Source organism: Schistocerca cancellata, chromosome 3 (assembly GCF_023864275.1).
Source record: "Schistocerca cancellata isolate TAMUIC-IGC-003103 chromosome 3, iqSchCanc2.1, whole genome shotgun sequence".
Classification (NCBI taxonomy): Eukaryota; Metazoa; Arthropoda; class Insecta; order Orthoptera; family Acrididae; genus Schistocerca; species Schistocerca cancellata.
In genome coordinates this window covers 507,230,313-507,248,014 of record NC_064628.1, presented here as the reverse complement: position 1 = coordinate 507,248,014, position 17,702 = coordinate 507,230,313, and the positions used below count along the sequence as shown (strand labels likewise).

The window sequence follows — 17,702 nt, the reverse complement described above, 5'->3', positions numbered from 1 at the left end:
GATCTCATTTTTGAGACATTTGTATTCCTTTTTGCCTGCTTCACTTACTGCATTTTTGTATTTTCTCCTTTCATCAATTAAATTCAGTATCTCTTCTGTTACCCAAGGATTTGTACTTGCCCTCGTCTTTACCTGCTTGATCCTCTGCTGCCTTCACTACTTCATCCCTCAGAGCTACACATTATTCTTCTTCTACTGTATTTCTTTCCCCATTCCTGTCAATTGTTCCCTTATGCTCTTCCATAAAGGCTGTACAACCTCTGGTTTATTCAATTAATCCAGGTCTCATCTCCTTAAATTCCCACCGTTTTGCAGTTTCTTCAGTTTTAATCTACAGTTCATAACAAACAGATTGTGGTCAGAGTCCACATCTGCCCCTGGAAATGTCTTACAATTTAAAACCTGGTTCCTAAATCTCTGTCTTACCATTATATAATCTACCTGATACCTTCTAGTATCTCCAGGAGTCTTCCATGTATACAACCTTCTTTTATGATTCTTGAACGAAGAGTTAGCTATGATTAAGTTATGCTCTGTGCAAAATTCTACCAGGCGGCTTCCTCTTTCATGTCTTACCCCCAATCCATATTCACCTATTATGTTTCCTTCTCTCCCTTTTCCTACTCTCGAATTCCAGTCACCCACGACTATTAAATTTTCGTCTCCCTTCACTACCTGAATAATTTCTTTTATCTCATCATACATTTCATCAATTTCTTCCTTATCTACAGAGCTAGTTGGCATATAAACTTTTACTACTGTAGTAGGCATGGGCTTTGTGTGTATCTTGGCCACAATAATGTGTTCACTATGCTGTTTGTAGTAGCTTATCTGCACTCCTATTTTTTTAAATTCATTACTAAACCTACTCTGTTTAAGTTCCTTTATCTTGTGATGTAAAGTAGTATCAGAGATAATTGCCTGTCACCACTTTCATAATTTCTTCCTCTGTACAATCAGAATGGCATGCTGTTTTCTCAGCCAAAAACAAAGGTGAAAACAGCAACCCAAACAATAGCACAGCAGCAAATGTACATAGGATGAACATTAGAAAACAACTGAGGACTTGGGGGCAAACTGCATATTAATGCCCTTGCTGACAATGTTAATAATAACCTCAGACTTTTTGCAGATGATGCAGTTATGTATAATGAGCACTGTCTCAAAGAAGTTGCATCTTGATAAGATTTCAAAGTAGTGCAATGATTGGCAACTTGCTTTAAATGTTCAGAAATGTAAAATTGTGCACTTCACAAAATGAAAAAACTTGGTACCCTATAATTATAATATCAATGAGTCACAGTTGGAGTTGGAAAACTTGTACAAGTAACTGAACATAACACTTTGTAGGGATATGAAATGAAATGGTCATTCAGTTTACTGACAGAATACTGGGTAAGTGCAGTTTACAAAGGAGCTTGTTTTCAAATCACTTGTGCAACCCATTCTAGAATATTGCTGTATGAGACCCGTATCAAATGGGTGTAATAGGGGATATTGAACATATACAAAGAACGGCAGTATGAATGGTCACAGGTTTGTTTTATCTGTGAGAGTGTCACAGAGATGCTGAAGAAACTAAACTGACAGGCCCATGAAGATGAATGTAAACTATCTCGAGAAAGTCTACTAACAAAGTCCCAACAATCGACTTTACATTATGGCTCTAGGAAAAAACAACCCCCCCCTACAAATCGCTCACACAGGGATTCTGAGGACAAGTTTAGAATAATTACATCATGCACAGAGTCATTGAATCTGTCATTCTTACAGCACCCGACATGGAGCAGGAAGAAATCCAGTAGCTGGTACAATGGGATGTACCCTCAGCCACGCATTTCCCGGTGGTTTGTCGAGTATAGATGTATATGTAGATATTTGGCTACTTTGACACTCTTTCTGCCTTGTGCATTAACACATCCGAAGTATAGAGAGACATGAGTGGCCGCCCACCCATCTGATCGTGTTAGGAGCACAAAGATGTTAGCAAGTGGGCACACATATACGTATCTACAGCACCTGATGGAACGAAAAATAGCATGCACAGATGTGTACAAATCACCTGGGAATGGTAGCAGCGGTGCAATGGAATCACCAGCCTACTACAATTTTGAGGTACTTCTTCTTTTCGAGGTATTTGTTATACATCTGATGTCTACTGCTTTGTGTAGCCCAACATTGATTTACCCATTCCTCTTTGACATCCTGTGAGTCTTCTAACGATGAACTCATGGCATATCCATATTTCACAGCCCTAAGTTATTACCGGTAGTAAAAACTCGTCAAATTTTTCAGCTCAGCCAACAACTTAAGACTTGAAACCTGAAAGTATCTTCTGCAAGCTTGTCAGCCCAATTTAATAGGTCAAAATTTTCTGGTTTTAAGTCTCCTTTCCTATTTACAAGTTGACTCAAATAAAATTGACATATTCTTCAAAGATTACTTCATGTCTATCCCTCATCGAGGTTATACTGACCAACAGACACGTATCAATGTAGGCAAGCGCTACTGTATGACAAATATTGACAATATTCTCTGCTGTTGAATGGGGATCCAAATGGAGCACAATAGAACATGTGCAAACACAATATTATATATCAGTAGATGGCTTCGTGAGAGCTAGGTTTTCATCACAGTTGTGAAATTTCGAACACATCAACAAACTGAAAAAGTGAAAATATTGTACAAATCACGTAAGTACCAATAATGTAATAATGGGAAAACAAATTGCTGCAAAAGTTTGTATAATATACAATTGTTACAATTTACTACAAATTATGTTATACACAACACTAGTAGACTTCCTAAAATTATCAATGTTAAACCATTCAATACCTAAATACTGAATGAAATTAGGAGGAACCTGTTCTGTATGAGGATATTCCTTTCAAAAGTTCTAAGAAGGAAGATCAAAGTAAGAATTTTTTGTGGCTCACACAAACATTCAAACACACTATAGAAGGGTTGTTTGGAAGTGTGGTAAATTTCCATTAAAGAGGGGAACATTTTTGTTGCACCTTCATGGTTGATAAACTTGATTATTCTAATGATTATATAAAGAATTTTAACAATGGACAGCATACAGTTAATTGCTAACAGCTGTCTGAATCTGTCAATGTGTTGACTGTGACTGAAAATGGAGGAAACCAAGTATTGTGCTATTATTAAACATTTTCATTTGACAGGTTGGACTGCTGCACACATCAAAACAAAATTGGATGAAATTCACGTGGACTCTGCACCATCATTTAAGACCATTTACTTTTGGATAAATAAATTTAAATGTGGTCGGACAATCACTGAAGACTAAGCATGCTCTGGCTGCCAACAAAGGTCACCACAAAGAAAACCACAGACCAACTCCATGATATGGTAATGCAAGACCATTGAGTAAAAATTCATGAGAATGCTGAGACTGCAGGCATCTCTAGTGAGTGAGTGTATAGTAAGCTGCACAGAGAATAGGCTAAGAAGAAGCTGCGTGTAAGGTGAATGCCGCAATTGCTCACTGTTGACAAAACGCGCATCCAGCACAACATTTCCACGCAATGTCTGGTGATGTTTAATCATAATACGGAAGACTTTTTGTAACCATTTGTAACTGCTGATGAAACCTGTATCCATCATTACACACCAGAGTCGATACAGCACTCAAAACAATGGACAAAGACTGTTCAAAGTGCACCAGATAAGACAAAGGACGTGATAGGGTCACTCAACGAGTATTTGAAGTAACATGTCTTTCCAATGGAACGAAAAAGCTGAATGATCACTGGTATATATGTATATATGCTTGAAAGGACACTACGTCGAGGAGTAAGACGAGTTGTTTATGGAACAGACTTTTTTTACCGGACTTATCACATCAACGGAGGCATCTGATCTCACCCACAGGCATTGACCCGTGACTTAAGGGTCTTGTGGTGTGTGACATCATAATGGCGCAGAGTTCAGTTTATGAGTGAGTTGTGTTTGTAGATGTCATCTTGTTGCAGTTGGTAGTGTCCTCTAGTGATGTGTGTATGGCCGCATGTTATGTGGTGTATTGGGTTCATTTGGGTGTATGTGCTTGGGATGTGCATTTATCGGTTGTGACTGTTACAGAAGAATGGAAATTGGTTTCATTGAGTTAAGAATGAAGTTTCTGTTGAGTTTATGTTATTGCGGTGTCGTTTGCTGTTATTAGTTTGCTGTTTGTCGCGCGGTAAGTCATTTAATTCAATTTGAGGCTTCTTTTGTTAGGTATGGATATGACTTCCAAGTTTAATAGTGCATGTCTGCGGGCTGAAATGGGGGACAAGATGTTGTCCATCATTGAGTTTCTGCAACTTTTTGGGCTTGGGGCAAGACAGTGAAATGCGATGTATGCACGTAAAATATGTGGTTGGCCCGAGTTTCTGTATCTCGGACCAGGGACTGTTGGATTTTTTTTGGTGTGTGTGTGTGTGTGTGTGTGTGTGGGGGGGGGGGGGGGGGGTGTTGGTAGGTTGTGAGTTTTTTTGGTTGTGTGTGTGTTTTTTATGATGTTCAGTGGGGTTTAAATGTGTTGTTGGGTCAGTGTTATTTACTGTATGTGTTGGTGGTTGATGTTTTGGTATCGGCACTTGTGGCTGATTTATGTAGCTTAGGGGAAGTACTCAATCTGGATTTTATTGGTACTGTCAGCTGTATTTGAGCTATATAGGTCATAGGAAGTGTCCGATTCCAATGTGTCATCGTAGCTATGTGTGTTTTGGTATCGAGAGCTGCTGCTGACCTATATAGGTCAAGGGAAGTGTCCAATTCCAATTTTTTGTTGTTTTAGGTGTTGGTTTTTGTGATATCGATAGTTGCAGTGCGATTATAATTTTTGGAGCAGTTTGTTTTTATGTTGTGGTATCGACAATTGCAGTTCAGCTATGTAAGTAAAGGGAAATGATCAGTTCATGTCGATATTGTGAGTGTAGCAGAATTTGGGAATTTTGTGGTGTTTTTATGTCGTCGTCTTGTGTGGTTTGGGATCATGGTGTGTGTCCGTATGTGTTTATATTTCCACCCAAAGACCCCCAATTTCCTGCGCTGATCCTGTTAGTTTATATTTTTGGAGGGAGGTGTGTTTGTCGTTTTTATATGTATTTTCATGTTTGTTGTTGTGTTTATGTATTGACGTCATAAGACGTCATATTGGAGGCATTGAGAATGGTCATTTCTGTCATATTGGTGACATCATGGGTCAAAGCAGACAGTTGGCATCGGATGCTTCGGTAATACAGACTTATCAAACCACCCTCGTATATCAAGATACATATCAGCCTTATCCAGTCAATGAAAGAAGATGGCACGAACAATAAAATATCACTGGGTTGAACTTTTAATTGGAACTTTCTGGCAAATGTGACCAACAAAGGGAAAACAAGAAATCTGCTTATATAAGTTAATAAATATGAAAAAAAAGTTTGTTCATTTAGTCCAATTTTTAATACTTTCTACACCAGCATTCCATAGATTAACCCTGTAGCACCTCCAACTCAAACCAGGAAATCAGAGTACTCACAAGACTCAACTTCCATTTGTGGCAGCTAACAATGCAAGTTTTACTTGTAGAGTGATGTACAGTACTGTGCATCAGAAATTGACATTAATGACAAATACAAATCATCTAACAATATGGTTGAAAATTTAATGATTTGAACCAGAGATGGTACTTTTATGGAAGGACACTTTGAAAAAATGTGCCTCATTAACTTACTTATTGACCTACCAATCTGTAATCTAAAACACTGCCCTTGTTTTCCTATTCTCCTGAGATCAGATAATGTCTACTATCTTCAGAAAGTACTACAAGAAAAAGCAAAGACCCATTAATTTAGTCGCTCTCACGCGATACCAAAGAAACTGAAAATTAAACACCAAGGAAAAGCTTTTCAAATGAGTTGGGGGGGGGGGGGGGGGGGAAGAGAGAGAGAAAGATGTCCTACTGCAATAAACACATTTTATTACGTGCAGGTCTTCCACTTACAGGAAAAGAAAATTCCCTGTTATACCTGATCCTCCCAATGATGGTACAAATTCTGTACATTTTAAAAGGCATACATAATGTTTAGACCATATTTTGCCTCAACATGGTCCACAAATGGTTGACAGATTGATTGAGAGTAAACCATTAGAAGTGCAGAAATGCCCTCCAACATATTTCCGAACACTCAATGTTCTCAGGTGTAAGGACAGCTGGGCTTATTCCAGCTCATTTACGTACAAAGTTATTAAACAGCGATTGCACTGATTAAGCATTCCCAAAATCATCCCTGCAAGTTAAAAATTGACTTATGTATATAAATTAATGGTTGTATTTCACTGGTTGCTATAATAATATCCAACAGGTAAATTTGTTATGCACTAGCAATGTAAACTGAAAGAACATTATAAAAATGTGTACATTATTAACAGAAAATTCAAATCAGTCAACATGTAACACCCATACAACACATATTTTAAGAGTGTAATAACTTGCCTAACGATGTTAGATGCTTCAAGGGCTCAACTTTAGGTCCACAGTAGGTGAAAGCTGGTTTCCGTACAGAATCTGAACAATGCACTTTCTGGATAAGTTTCAGGGAACTTAAAACATTTGCAATATCATATAAACGTCGCGCTTTTGCTTTTAGCTGCGTGCTCCCCATTCCCATTCCCACATGTAATGGAATAACATCCTCCATGTCACTTGTAGTTTCCGATTCCGATCCAGCCAACACAACTCTAGCAGCCACTTCCAAATTCACAAGGTCACCCTGCAGAATACATTACATATAATTTTAGATATACAAGACACATCTGACCAATTTACCAAATAAAAACTGTATGTAACACATTATTGGTTAGCAGTGGTTGCACAGTCAACACCAATTGACGATATGCAAGACAAAATAAAACCCGCTATATTCTTATATAAACCTTATAATCAGTAGTTCCCAATCCAAGTATTTTTTACAGAATTCCACAATACATTTTAATTATCTCTAAATTGTCAGGTTTCATTGAAAGTGGACAGCAGTGGATTTATTTATGAATTTTTTGTGCATAAAAAGACACCAGCAAAAATGACACACACAAATAAGCAACATAACGCAATAAATGGGTTATGTTAAAAGCAAAACAGTTTATTTTCATTCCTGCTTACTTCCACAAAGGATTCATTGATTTTTGCCCAACATAATATTACTGATACCTTTAAGATATTAGCCCTACAGCTTGAAAAATCTTTTATATGAAACTGTCATTTTTGTACGTCTAAATCTCATTCAAAATTTAAATTACTTCAATGAAAACTGCTATGTATCTTATCAAGTCAAAGAAACTGCTACATATACTTCCATGTAATTCACATTTCAGTTAGAAATTAAATGACTAATACTAACCACTAGTGCAGAAACACACACAGTTCAAGTGTTACTCAGACATTTCTCGCACATTGTAATTTATGTTTAACACATCTGATTCTCTTTGACAAAGTTTCTCTTATTAAATCAACAACTCCTGATAAGCTTGGAACAGTGGTTCGATTGTGGTGTCTATTTGACAATGAAGTAAGTAAGAGACTGAGCAACATCTCAGCTACACAAAGATACAGAAAAAAATCAGCTATAGGCCCACCACAGAAATTATTCTTGCCCTTCCCTGAAGTGATCAAGGGAAACTAGAAAATCCTCAACCAGAATGGCCTGAAAGGGATTTGAACCACCACTCCCTGCCCCCTCTCCCCCAAATTAAATAACAGTGTATCAGTTCATCACCTTGCTAGACACAAATACCAAATATAAATTACAAACCTTTCAATTAATAGAGTGATACAGTACATTAATGCAACACATTTAGAAGAGAAGCAGGACTAAAAAGCCAAGAAGGAATGCAACTTTTGAAATACATGCTATTTCTATTACAGTACAGTATATTGACAGCACTGAAATAGCACACTTTTCATCTGTTTTAACAAAGAGATAGAGGGGCTGGCCAGTACTTACCTCAGCTCAGTACAGCCGATAGATACACAAAAAACAGAACCAAAAATTTACGTTCCTAGCTTTCGGAACAAATGTTCCTTCATCAGGGAGGAGAGAGGGGAAAGAAAGGGAAAGTGTATTCAGTTACTCACAACCCAGGTTATGCAGCAACAGGGAAAAGAAAACAGGGAGGGTAGCAAGGATGGAGGCATGGTTGTCAGGGGGAAGCCAAAGATATTCTACTGTAAGTACTGTGCCAGCTTCAAACCAAAGAGGATGCATACAGAAGTAAATAGGTATACAGTATAAAGATAAACAACTATGTAGGATGAAAAGATGCGTGAATGGCTAAAGACGAAAGGGAAAGAGGAGAAGACTGAAGAGTAAATGGGGGTGAGGTTGTTTAATGTAGGTTCAGTCCAGGGGGATGGCGGGATGAAAGGATGTGTTGGAGTGCAAGTTCCCATCTCCGCAGTTCAGAGGGACTGGTGTTGGGTGGGAGAAGCCAAATGGCATATACGGTGTAGCAGGTTCCTAGGTCCCTAGAATTATGCTGGAGGGCATGCTCTGCTACTGGGTATTGGACATCTCCTAGGCGGACAGTTCGTCTGTGTCCGTTCATGCGCTCAGCCAGTTTAGTTGTTGTCATAACGATGTAAAAGGCTGTGCAGTGCAGGCATGTCAGCTGATAAATGACATGTGTAGTTTCACACGTGGCCCTGCCTTGAATTGTGTATGTTTTACCAGTAGCGGGGCTGGAGTAGGTGGTTGTGGGGCGATGCATGGGGCAGGTTTTGCAGCGGGGTCGGTTACAGGGGTAGGAACCGCTGGGTAAAGAAGGTAGTCTGGGAATACTGTAGGGTTTAACAAGGATGTTACGGAGGTTAGGGGGGCGACGAAAGGCAACTCTGGGTGGTGTGGGGAGAATTTTGTCAAGGGATGATCTCATTTCAGGGGTTGACTTGAGAAAGTCATATCCCTGGCGGAGTAATTTGTTGATGTATTCAAGGCCAGGATAATATTGGGTGACAAGGGGGATGCTTCTGTGTGGTCTGGGGGTAGGAACATCGTTGTTGGACGGGGAGGAATGTATTGCTCGGGAGATCTGTTTGTGGACAAGGTCTGCAGGAGAGGAAAGCACTGGTCAGGTTATTGGTGTAATTGTTGAGGGATTCATCACTGGAGCAGATACGTTTGCCACGAATACCTAGGCTGTAGGGAAGGGAACGTTTGATGTGGAATGGATGGCAGCTATCAAAGTGAAGGTACTGTTGTTTGTTTGTGGGTTTGATATGGACAGAGGTGTGAATGTGAGCTTCAACAAGATGAAGGTCAACATCCAGGAAGGTGGCTTGGGTTTTGGAGAAGGACCAGGTGAAATTCAGATTCGAAAAGGAGTTGAGGTTATGGAGGAAATTAAGGAGTGTTTCTCCACCATGAGTCCAGACCACAAAGATGTCATCTATAAACCTATACCAGGCCAGGGGAAGCAGCTGTTGGGTCTTCAGGAAAGCCTCCTCCATGCAGCCCATGAAGAGGTTAGCATAGGACGGAGCCATCCTGGTTCCCATGGCCGTTCCCCTGATTTGTTTGTAGGTCTGGCCTTCAAAAGTGAAGTAATTATGGGTTAGGATGAAGTTGGTAAGTGTGATAAGGAACGAGGTTTTTGGAAGATCTTCGGGTGGGCGTTGGGAGAGGTAGTGCTCAAGGGCATAGAGACCATGGGTATGTGGGATGTTTGTGTAAAGGGATGTAGCATCTATGGTGACAAAGGTTTCAGGTGGGAGAGGAGTGGGAATGGATTTGAGGCGTTCTAGGAAGTGGTTTGTGTCTTTGATGTAGGATGGGAGTGTGCGGGTGATAGGTTGGAGGTGTTGGTCTACCAGAGCTGAGATACATTCTGTTGGGGCTTTGAAGCCTGCTACAATGGGACGGCCAGGACGGTCCTCTTTGTGGATTTTGGGTAATAGGTAGAAGGTAGGAGTACGGGGCTCAGGTGGAGTGAGTAAGTCTATGGAAGCCGTTGTGAGGCCTTGTGAGGGACCTTGGATTTTTAGGATTTTCTGCAGCTCAGTCTGGATGGAGGGAATGGGATCCTGGGTAACAGCTTTGTACGTTGTAGCTTTGTCCCGGCAGATAAAGGCTCCACAACTGTGGTACTTGACCGTGTGGAATATGTGGCAGAAGGACTGCGTTATATCCCGACAACCCCCAACATCACCCCATCTGAATCCCGTGCCATTAAGGAGCTGAAAACAGACCGCTCTATTGTCATCCTCCCAGCAGATAGAGGGTCCACAACTGTGATACTTGACCGTGTGGAGTATGTGGCAGAAGGACTGCGTTATGCCTCAACCTACAAAGCTGTTACCCAGGATCCAATTCCCTCCATCCAGACTGAGCTGCAGAAAATCCTAAAAATCCAAGGTCCCTCACAAGGCCTCACAACGGCTTCCATAGACTTATTCACTCCACCTGAGCCCCGTACTCCTACCTTCTACCTATTACCCAAAATCCACAAAGAGGACCGTCCTGGCCGTCCCATTGTAGCAGGCTTCAAAGCCCCAACAGAACGTATCTCAGCTCTGGTAGACCGCTGCTACACTGTATGTGCCATTTGGCTTCTCCCACCCAACACCAGTCCCTCTGAACTGCGGAGATGGGAACTTGCACTCCAACACATCCTTTCATCCCGCCATCCCCCTGGACTGAACCTACGTTAAACAACCTCACCCCCATTTACTCTTCAGTCTTCTCCTCTTTCCCTTTCGTCTTTAGCCATTCACGCATCTTTTCATCCTACATAGTTGTGTTTATCTTTATACTGTATACCTCTTTAATTCTGTATGCATCCTCTTTGGTTTGAAGCTGGCACAGTACTTACAGTAGAATATCTTTGGCTTCCCCCTGACAACCATGCCTCCATCCTTGCTACCCTCCCTGTTTTCCTCTCCCTGTTGCTTCATAACCTGGGTTGTGAGTAACTGAATCCACTTTCCTTTCTTCCCTTTCTTTCCCCTCTCTCCTTCCTGATGAAGGACCATTTGTTCCGAAAGCTAGGAACGTAAATTTTTGGTTCTGTTTTTTGTGTATCTATCGGCTGTACTGAGCTGAGGTAAGTACTGGCCAGCCCCTCTATCTCTTTGTTATTATTTGTTTCACATATTTATATGAGATTTTCCATTAATCATTTTCATCTGTTTTCTTTGTTGAAAGCAATGGAGCACTTCATTATGGAACAGCGCGTTGGCATAGTGAAAACTTACAAATGTAGGAAATGTATTCGCAATTGCGAATATGGGCAACCACTAGCTGTATAATAGAATGACAACAATGAAAATTTGTGCCGGACCACGACTTGAACCCAGACTTCCCACTAATTGCAAATGCTCGCCTTAACATTAGGCTTTCGAGCACATTCGACGGCCAAACCCAAACTTCCACATGTCAACCATATGCCTACAAAGCTTCACTTGTACATTCATTATTATATATATTCCTGTGCAGGGGAGACATTTTAATTGAAAGCCACTTGCCCAGTGTCGGTGAATAAATACAACACTGCAGTACCTGTGTTGTTCAGAATTACAATGCAGTGTTCCTTCGGACATGTATTTCATAAGAGCTGTAGTTGCCACATTGCCTGTTCCTTTGAACATGCCTGCATGTGCAAAAGAGCATTGCATCGAAATTCTGTACAACATAGGCACTACAATACCGCATTACAAATGTGGTGAATGTTGTACAGAGGCTGTTCGCACACTCTGTGGAATGTTTGGTCAACATAATGCACCAAATAAGTTGACTGTGTTGACACCACTTGCTAAATTTCAGGAAACTGCTTTGGTTGTGGACATTGAACTCTTTAAGCATATTCGTTAATCATTGTTCTTCAGAAAACATCGCCATTGTGAATAAGTCCAATGAAATCTAGTCAATGGCATTCACAGTAATTAGAGATTCCCAGAACCAGCATGCAAAGAATTGTGAAAGAAGAACTGGATCTTTGAAACTATAAAATTTAGCTTACAGAAGAATGGAAATTAAAGAATGACAAAAGTGCTGAGCATTTGTCCAATGGGTGCCTGTAAAATAAAAAGCAGACAACAATTTTATTAAAAAGAATAATATTCACTGATGAGGACGCTTTCTGTTGAATTGCTTTGGGGCACAGAAAACTCTCAATTAATTATCGAAAAGCCATTACTTGTTAAAAGCAAGCAGTTTCCTGGCCGAGTATTTCTTGCAACAGTAACATGACTAGGCCATCCAGACCTTACAATGTGACACCATGTGATTTCTTTCTGTGGGAGTATTTGAAATCTTGAGTGTATTCCAACAATCCAAGATTACTTCTAGAGGTCAAGGCTGAGATTCGACACGTAATTTCAGAGCTTGAGGTGCTAGTACACTGTGAAGTTATAGAAAATTTCATAAAAATAACAACAGTGTGCCTGCAGTCATGGAGGGCATTTGACTAAGATCATATTGCATACATAATTGCAAGTAGCATACAGTGCAATAATATATAAATTACTTAATGTCACGAATCCTCGTGACTACTTCTCGGAAGTTTGGGTTGCTACTAAGCTGATGATACAGGACAAGCTCAAAGGAACAGTTCAAGAGTTGTAATGGACAGCTAAGCCCACTTGCACATAGTAGCTGAAGGAACTTTCTTCCGAAAATCACATAAGAATGTTTAGGTACTACTGAAGAAAGTTTGGAAAACATTACTTTCATCTCTGTTGTGTATTGTACATACAAGCCACAAAACAAGAGGGATTATGTTCCAGAGGTGGAAACAGGAAGATTAAAGTTTAAAGGATTCATAGAGATCCTAGAAAGTTTTGGTCAAAGCTCAGTATGCAACCGTCTTTTCATTGTGCCTGTCCAACTCTGTATGTCATCTGAAAGGTGATTAGCTTTCTATCCTTTTTATAACTGTTGATATTCCAACCCGGATTTTCCATTGTTTTACTTTCAAATATTGGTACGTAGTCTGCATGAACTTCAGTTGCAGCCAAAGTAGCTGTACAAACTTCAATACGAATTTTGTTGACAGTACATAACTTCCCTCCAACTTCTTTGCCCTCGCGTGCCACTGTCAAATTCAGAAGGCCAACACTTGAAGTGTACGTCACAAGACGGCAAGGAATTTTACTGGGGAATGGTGGGTTGGGCAAACTAGAGAGAGAATGGGACAATATTCCAGGGCGCAATTACCTTGCTCCTTGTCTCTTTCCAAAATACACATTGCAGTTGTTCTCCAGCATCAAGAACAATGTGTGCAAACATCCCGTGCAGCCATAGTACTTAGTTTTCTTGAAACGTTTTTATACACAGAACACTATTGCTTGTTACCATTATGTTCATGGTGTATACTTTATGTCACTTATAATGAACATCAGAGAAACCAAAAGGTTGTTAATAAATGTGGACTAACATAAAAATCAACACCATCTGCACACTCCAAAGTGCACACTACAGAAGCAGGTGGGAGAATGACATTACTGACTGGTGCATCATAAAGCAGGGTACACGTTTTGCTACTGTGCACCTCACCACCAACTGCCAACTAACATGCACACTACTGAACAAATGCATTACTACATCTGGAACAAACTTTCAGGAAGGGTAACAAAAATCATGCTAGCTGACAATGATAAAACTTCCTCCCCTTTTGCATAAATTTACAACACAAGTAGCATTTGCTTATGTGAGAATTCTTACTGTCACTTCAAGTCTATCTGGGCAGACATATTTTTATGTACTTGCAGTGTAATGTCCACGGATACAGTGAGGTAAATTCATTGTGGTCATATTGGAAGAAGTAAATAAATAAAATATGTGGTTGCCAAAGAGGCAGGACCACAAAAATTATTTTAAATTTGTGCTCTCCTATCACCATGCAGTGACATGTAATAAAACAGTCACGAGAAATGAATTTCTCTATTGTGACTGCAATTCACCCATCACTCTCCTGAAAGACATTTCCAATTCTGCAGAAAACCAAAAGAGCAAACCCTACACAGCAGCCAATGTAAGCTCCAAACAGCACACTCTCAATTAAGTTTGCAGACAGACATTGGCAACGGTAATGAACCTGACATCCCTTTCACATGTTTCTTCAGAAAGCTAGGATGGAGAGTTAATTTTTCCACTGGCATGGTTTAGTGTTTGTGATGTTGAATGCGCATAAAGTACACATATTTCTAGAATGCCATGGGATAGCATGATAATGAATGAAAGTTGACAAACTGCTTTCCATGCACGACTGGAGAGAACGCTGGGACAGCCCTAAACAGGAACATGGAAAATCGACTATCAGATTCATATGGCGATGGAAGGTAACAAACGCAACTGTGTGGAGCAGAAACAAGATGAACACAGTGAAGAGACAAAAAGGAGAAAAAGAAGGGAGATAATGTTTAATATCCCATTGTCAATTAGTTTATATATGAGACTGGAGAAGGGTAGATGGAAAATAAGGCCATGTCCTTTTACAAGGAAATATCATGGTATTTGTCTTCAAACTCCGAGTATGAGTGGTTTCTGCCTGACACCACCACTTTATTAATTAATTTTGAAGTACCAGTGGCTTTGGCATGAAACCATTGATGCTACTGCAAGACAGAGACATCTAGTGATACACTGAGGTAGTTCTAAGAAAATGTAATACATTGAAGCAGTTACAGCATTCAAAGCAATAGGTTGAGCAGAGATTGTGCCACAAGACCGTAAGAGATGGTGACTTTTTTTCCTTTTTTAGTGATCATACTGAGGAGATCAGTGACAGTGTAAGTGTATCTCAAGTTAGTGTGTCATAAATTTGAGTTCATATAACTGCTGTTTGGAGAGGTTTCTAAATGAATCCACTGGAGCTATATGTACTTGTAACATAAATGCACTACATTTCAGCCCACTTTTGCCTGTTATTTAGGACTATAATTTGTTTTAGGCACTATGACTTATGGAAGTTTCGAGGTGTGGGATTGTGCCTAGGAAAAATGCGAAATTGCTTGCAAACATATTTCGTGAAATGATGGGTGGTTGAAAACTGTATTCCCTATGGTTCCAAATTGGAACTACAACTTCAAAAAAAATTATTGTTTACTTTTTGCCAATTTTTTCCTTGTATATTTATTTCCTACTACAATAATTAATGACAATTTTGTGAATAATTTTAGAATTATATGTTTTTATACATTTTTGGAACTCAAATGGTTAAGCTGTTTAGAGAAACCAGTGGAAACCTAAATTCGGATAATTGGACAGGAAACTGAACCATCATCCTCTAGAACGGGTCACACACAAGCACTGCAGTGCCTCGCTTGATCAGGACAGTAACATTAAACACTATAATAAACTGACATAAGGAATACTGAAAGTGGAAAGCTAAGAAGCATGAAATAGATGTGGGTACAGATACTGACAGGGTGTATATGTGGACAAGGAAAAAAAATTCCCGAATTTTTCCCAGATTTCCCAGTTTAAAATACACTTTCTCCCGGATGAAAATACACTTCTTCCGTGTTAAATGACAGTATAGTTTTCCTCGGCACTGTAAAACTTCTCAATTCTTAGAATGTTTTTAAATTCGAATTCCACCAAACACTGCATGTTACTTTCCGAAGCAATGAAATCGAGATTGTGACGTGCTTTTGTAAGCCAGTCATAGCTCGTCACGTGATCTCGGCAGCTGATGACAGCACAGGACACGTAGTATAGTCAACCAATAGCAAGATCACTTAAGTAGCGCGAACACACAAAAAGAAAAGTTAATGGTTTAAATTAATATACATAGTTTTACTAGAAGAAAAACAAAGCTTTCACAAATAATATTGGTCTTTAAGATTAATAAGCTGCAAGAGAAGCAAAGTTCCCACATATAATGCTGATCATTTTGCGCGTGTTACACTTTAAGATACATCACACAAATGTGCCAGTAAAATTTTTAATAACGACGTAAATGTCTGATCTGGGCTCGAAACTCTTCTAGATGGTTGTCCTCAAAGAGTTGATTTTTAAATGAGAGTCAAACGGTCTGTGATTTAAGAAATTCATCATACATTCTCGCACATAGTTCATCTTGCGTAAATGGAAATTTATTTTGAAAGTAACACTTTTCAAACCACCATTCGCAATATTTTCCCGTGACCTGTTAGAAATTTGTTCATTTCAGCAGTTTCCAGAGAGCGCCTGCGCAGCTACGATGATGCAGGGAGCCCGCATGTTCGTATGCGTAAAATATTAAAAGATCTTGCATTATGTCATAAAAGAAACAAGACATCAAAGGATACTTCAGGATCATCGGAATTTCGTGAACTATACCAAAATGCATAAATCGGCTTAAAGTGCACAATCGTATGTCCAGATTCGGATGTAAATTTTCTGGAGTACCAGTACTGTATTATCTCATGTTTGGTTCTTTATTATGGCATAATGCCATACGAGCTAGAAGATGTCAAACGTGCACTTGAAATGCAGCGAACAGTTGAAACTAGCCAACAGTGTGAAATTAAACACTTCGTTTCAAATAAATTGACTGCCTCGGCGCAAAATATTAATAAAGGCCAAATCTCTTTAGCAAACACACAAAAATAACTTCATTGTTCTGCAAGGTGATTAATGCTTGACTGGCACAAAGGTGGAAATAAAACCTGAGACTAACAACTTATTTTAGCCTTCCATAATTATGCGAACGTATTTTAATTGATTTGATAGCTCCCAGCCACAGAAATCCGTTTTGTTTTCAGTTAATGTGAGAGCAATAAACGAAGAGGAAACAACAAAATCACTAAACGTAAACACAGGTCACATGGAGATTACCCACCTCCCCACTACAACTCAGACTGCTCTGTGCATGAGCCCTGGATCTACGATATTTCCGAACCGGAGCAATTTAGATACGGGCGCCCAGCAACATATCTGTAGCCAGAAGTGGGAGAAGCTACTACTCATACGCGACTCAACAGCGCATGCGCAAGAGCCCGCCCGCAACTGCTGAAATGAATCAAACGTAAACAGCTGTCATGTCACGCTCATCGCAGGCAATTTGTAAAAGGCAGCAATGCATATTCTTCCTAAAGCCTTTGAGACACTTTAGTTGGCAGACACTTGTATAAGAACTGTGTTTTGTTGTTGCGTATGGCGCATTTCCTTTGCGACTTAAGTTTTAATTTTCATTTTTTTTTCTCTCGTTCATGTTTTTTGCTGCAGCATTATTCTGAAGAAGCGGGATAGAGTAATATCCTTCATTAGAGTATTGTTCTTACCAGTCAAAATCACAAAAATTTAACCTGGTAACTGACACAAGGTAAAGTTCCCGGAATTCTAAAAAATTCCCGGGTTTTTCCCGGTTTTCTCCCTGACGGAAAAATTCCCAGGTTTTTCCCGGATGTCCCGGGTTGTATACACCCTGTACTGAGGAGGTCACTTTAAAACACAAGAACTGTGAAAAGGAAAGAGGTACCTACAGAAGTGGATAAAATATACAGTGATGAAACTGTACATTATGATCATTGCACACACCAAGACTGAATGTTACATGATGGCATTATTGGCACATGTTGAAGGAAAGCATACAAACGGGTAATCATTCTCGTGATGATACAGACCACAATATGGAAATTCACTGACATAAGTGTCTGACTAGGGCCAGGTGACTGGCAATGAGCATCACAAAAATGGCAAAGTTAGGTGACTGTTCACATACCTCTGCTG

At 39.7% G+C, this 17,702-nt stretch overlaps 1 protein-coding gene across 1 annotated transcript in view; it reads right to left on the bottom strand.

The window, feature by feature from the left end:
• The window catches only part of LOC126175283 (uncharacterized), a 47,856-nt gene that overhangs the window by 22,192 nt on the left and 7,962 nt on the right, over window positions 1-17,702 (bottom strand). Inside the window, exon 5 of the mRNA XM_049921947.1 lies at window positions 6,487-6,767. Within this exon, the coding sequence (XP_049777904.1) occupies window positions 6,487-6,767 (281 nt within the window). The remainder of the gene's footprint in view (window positions 1-6,486; window positions 6,768-17,702) is intronic.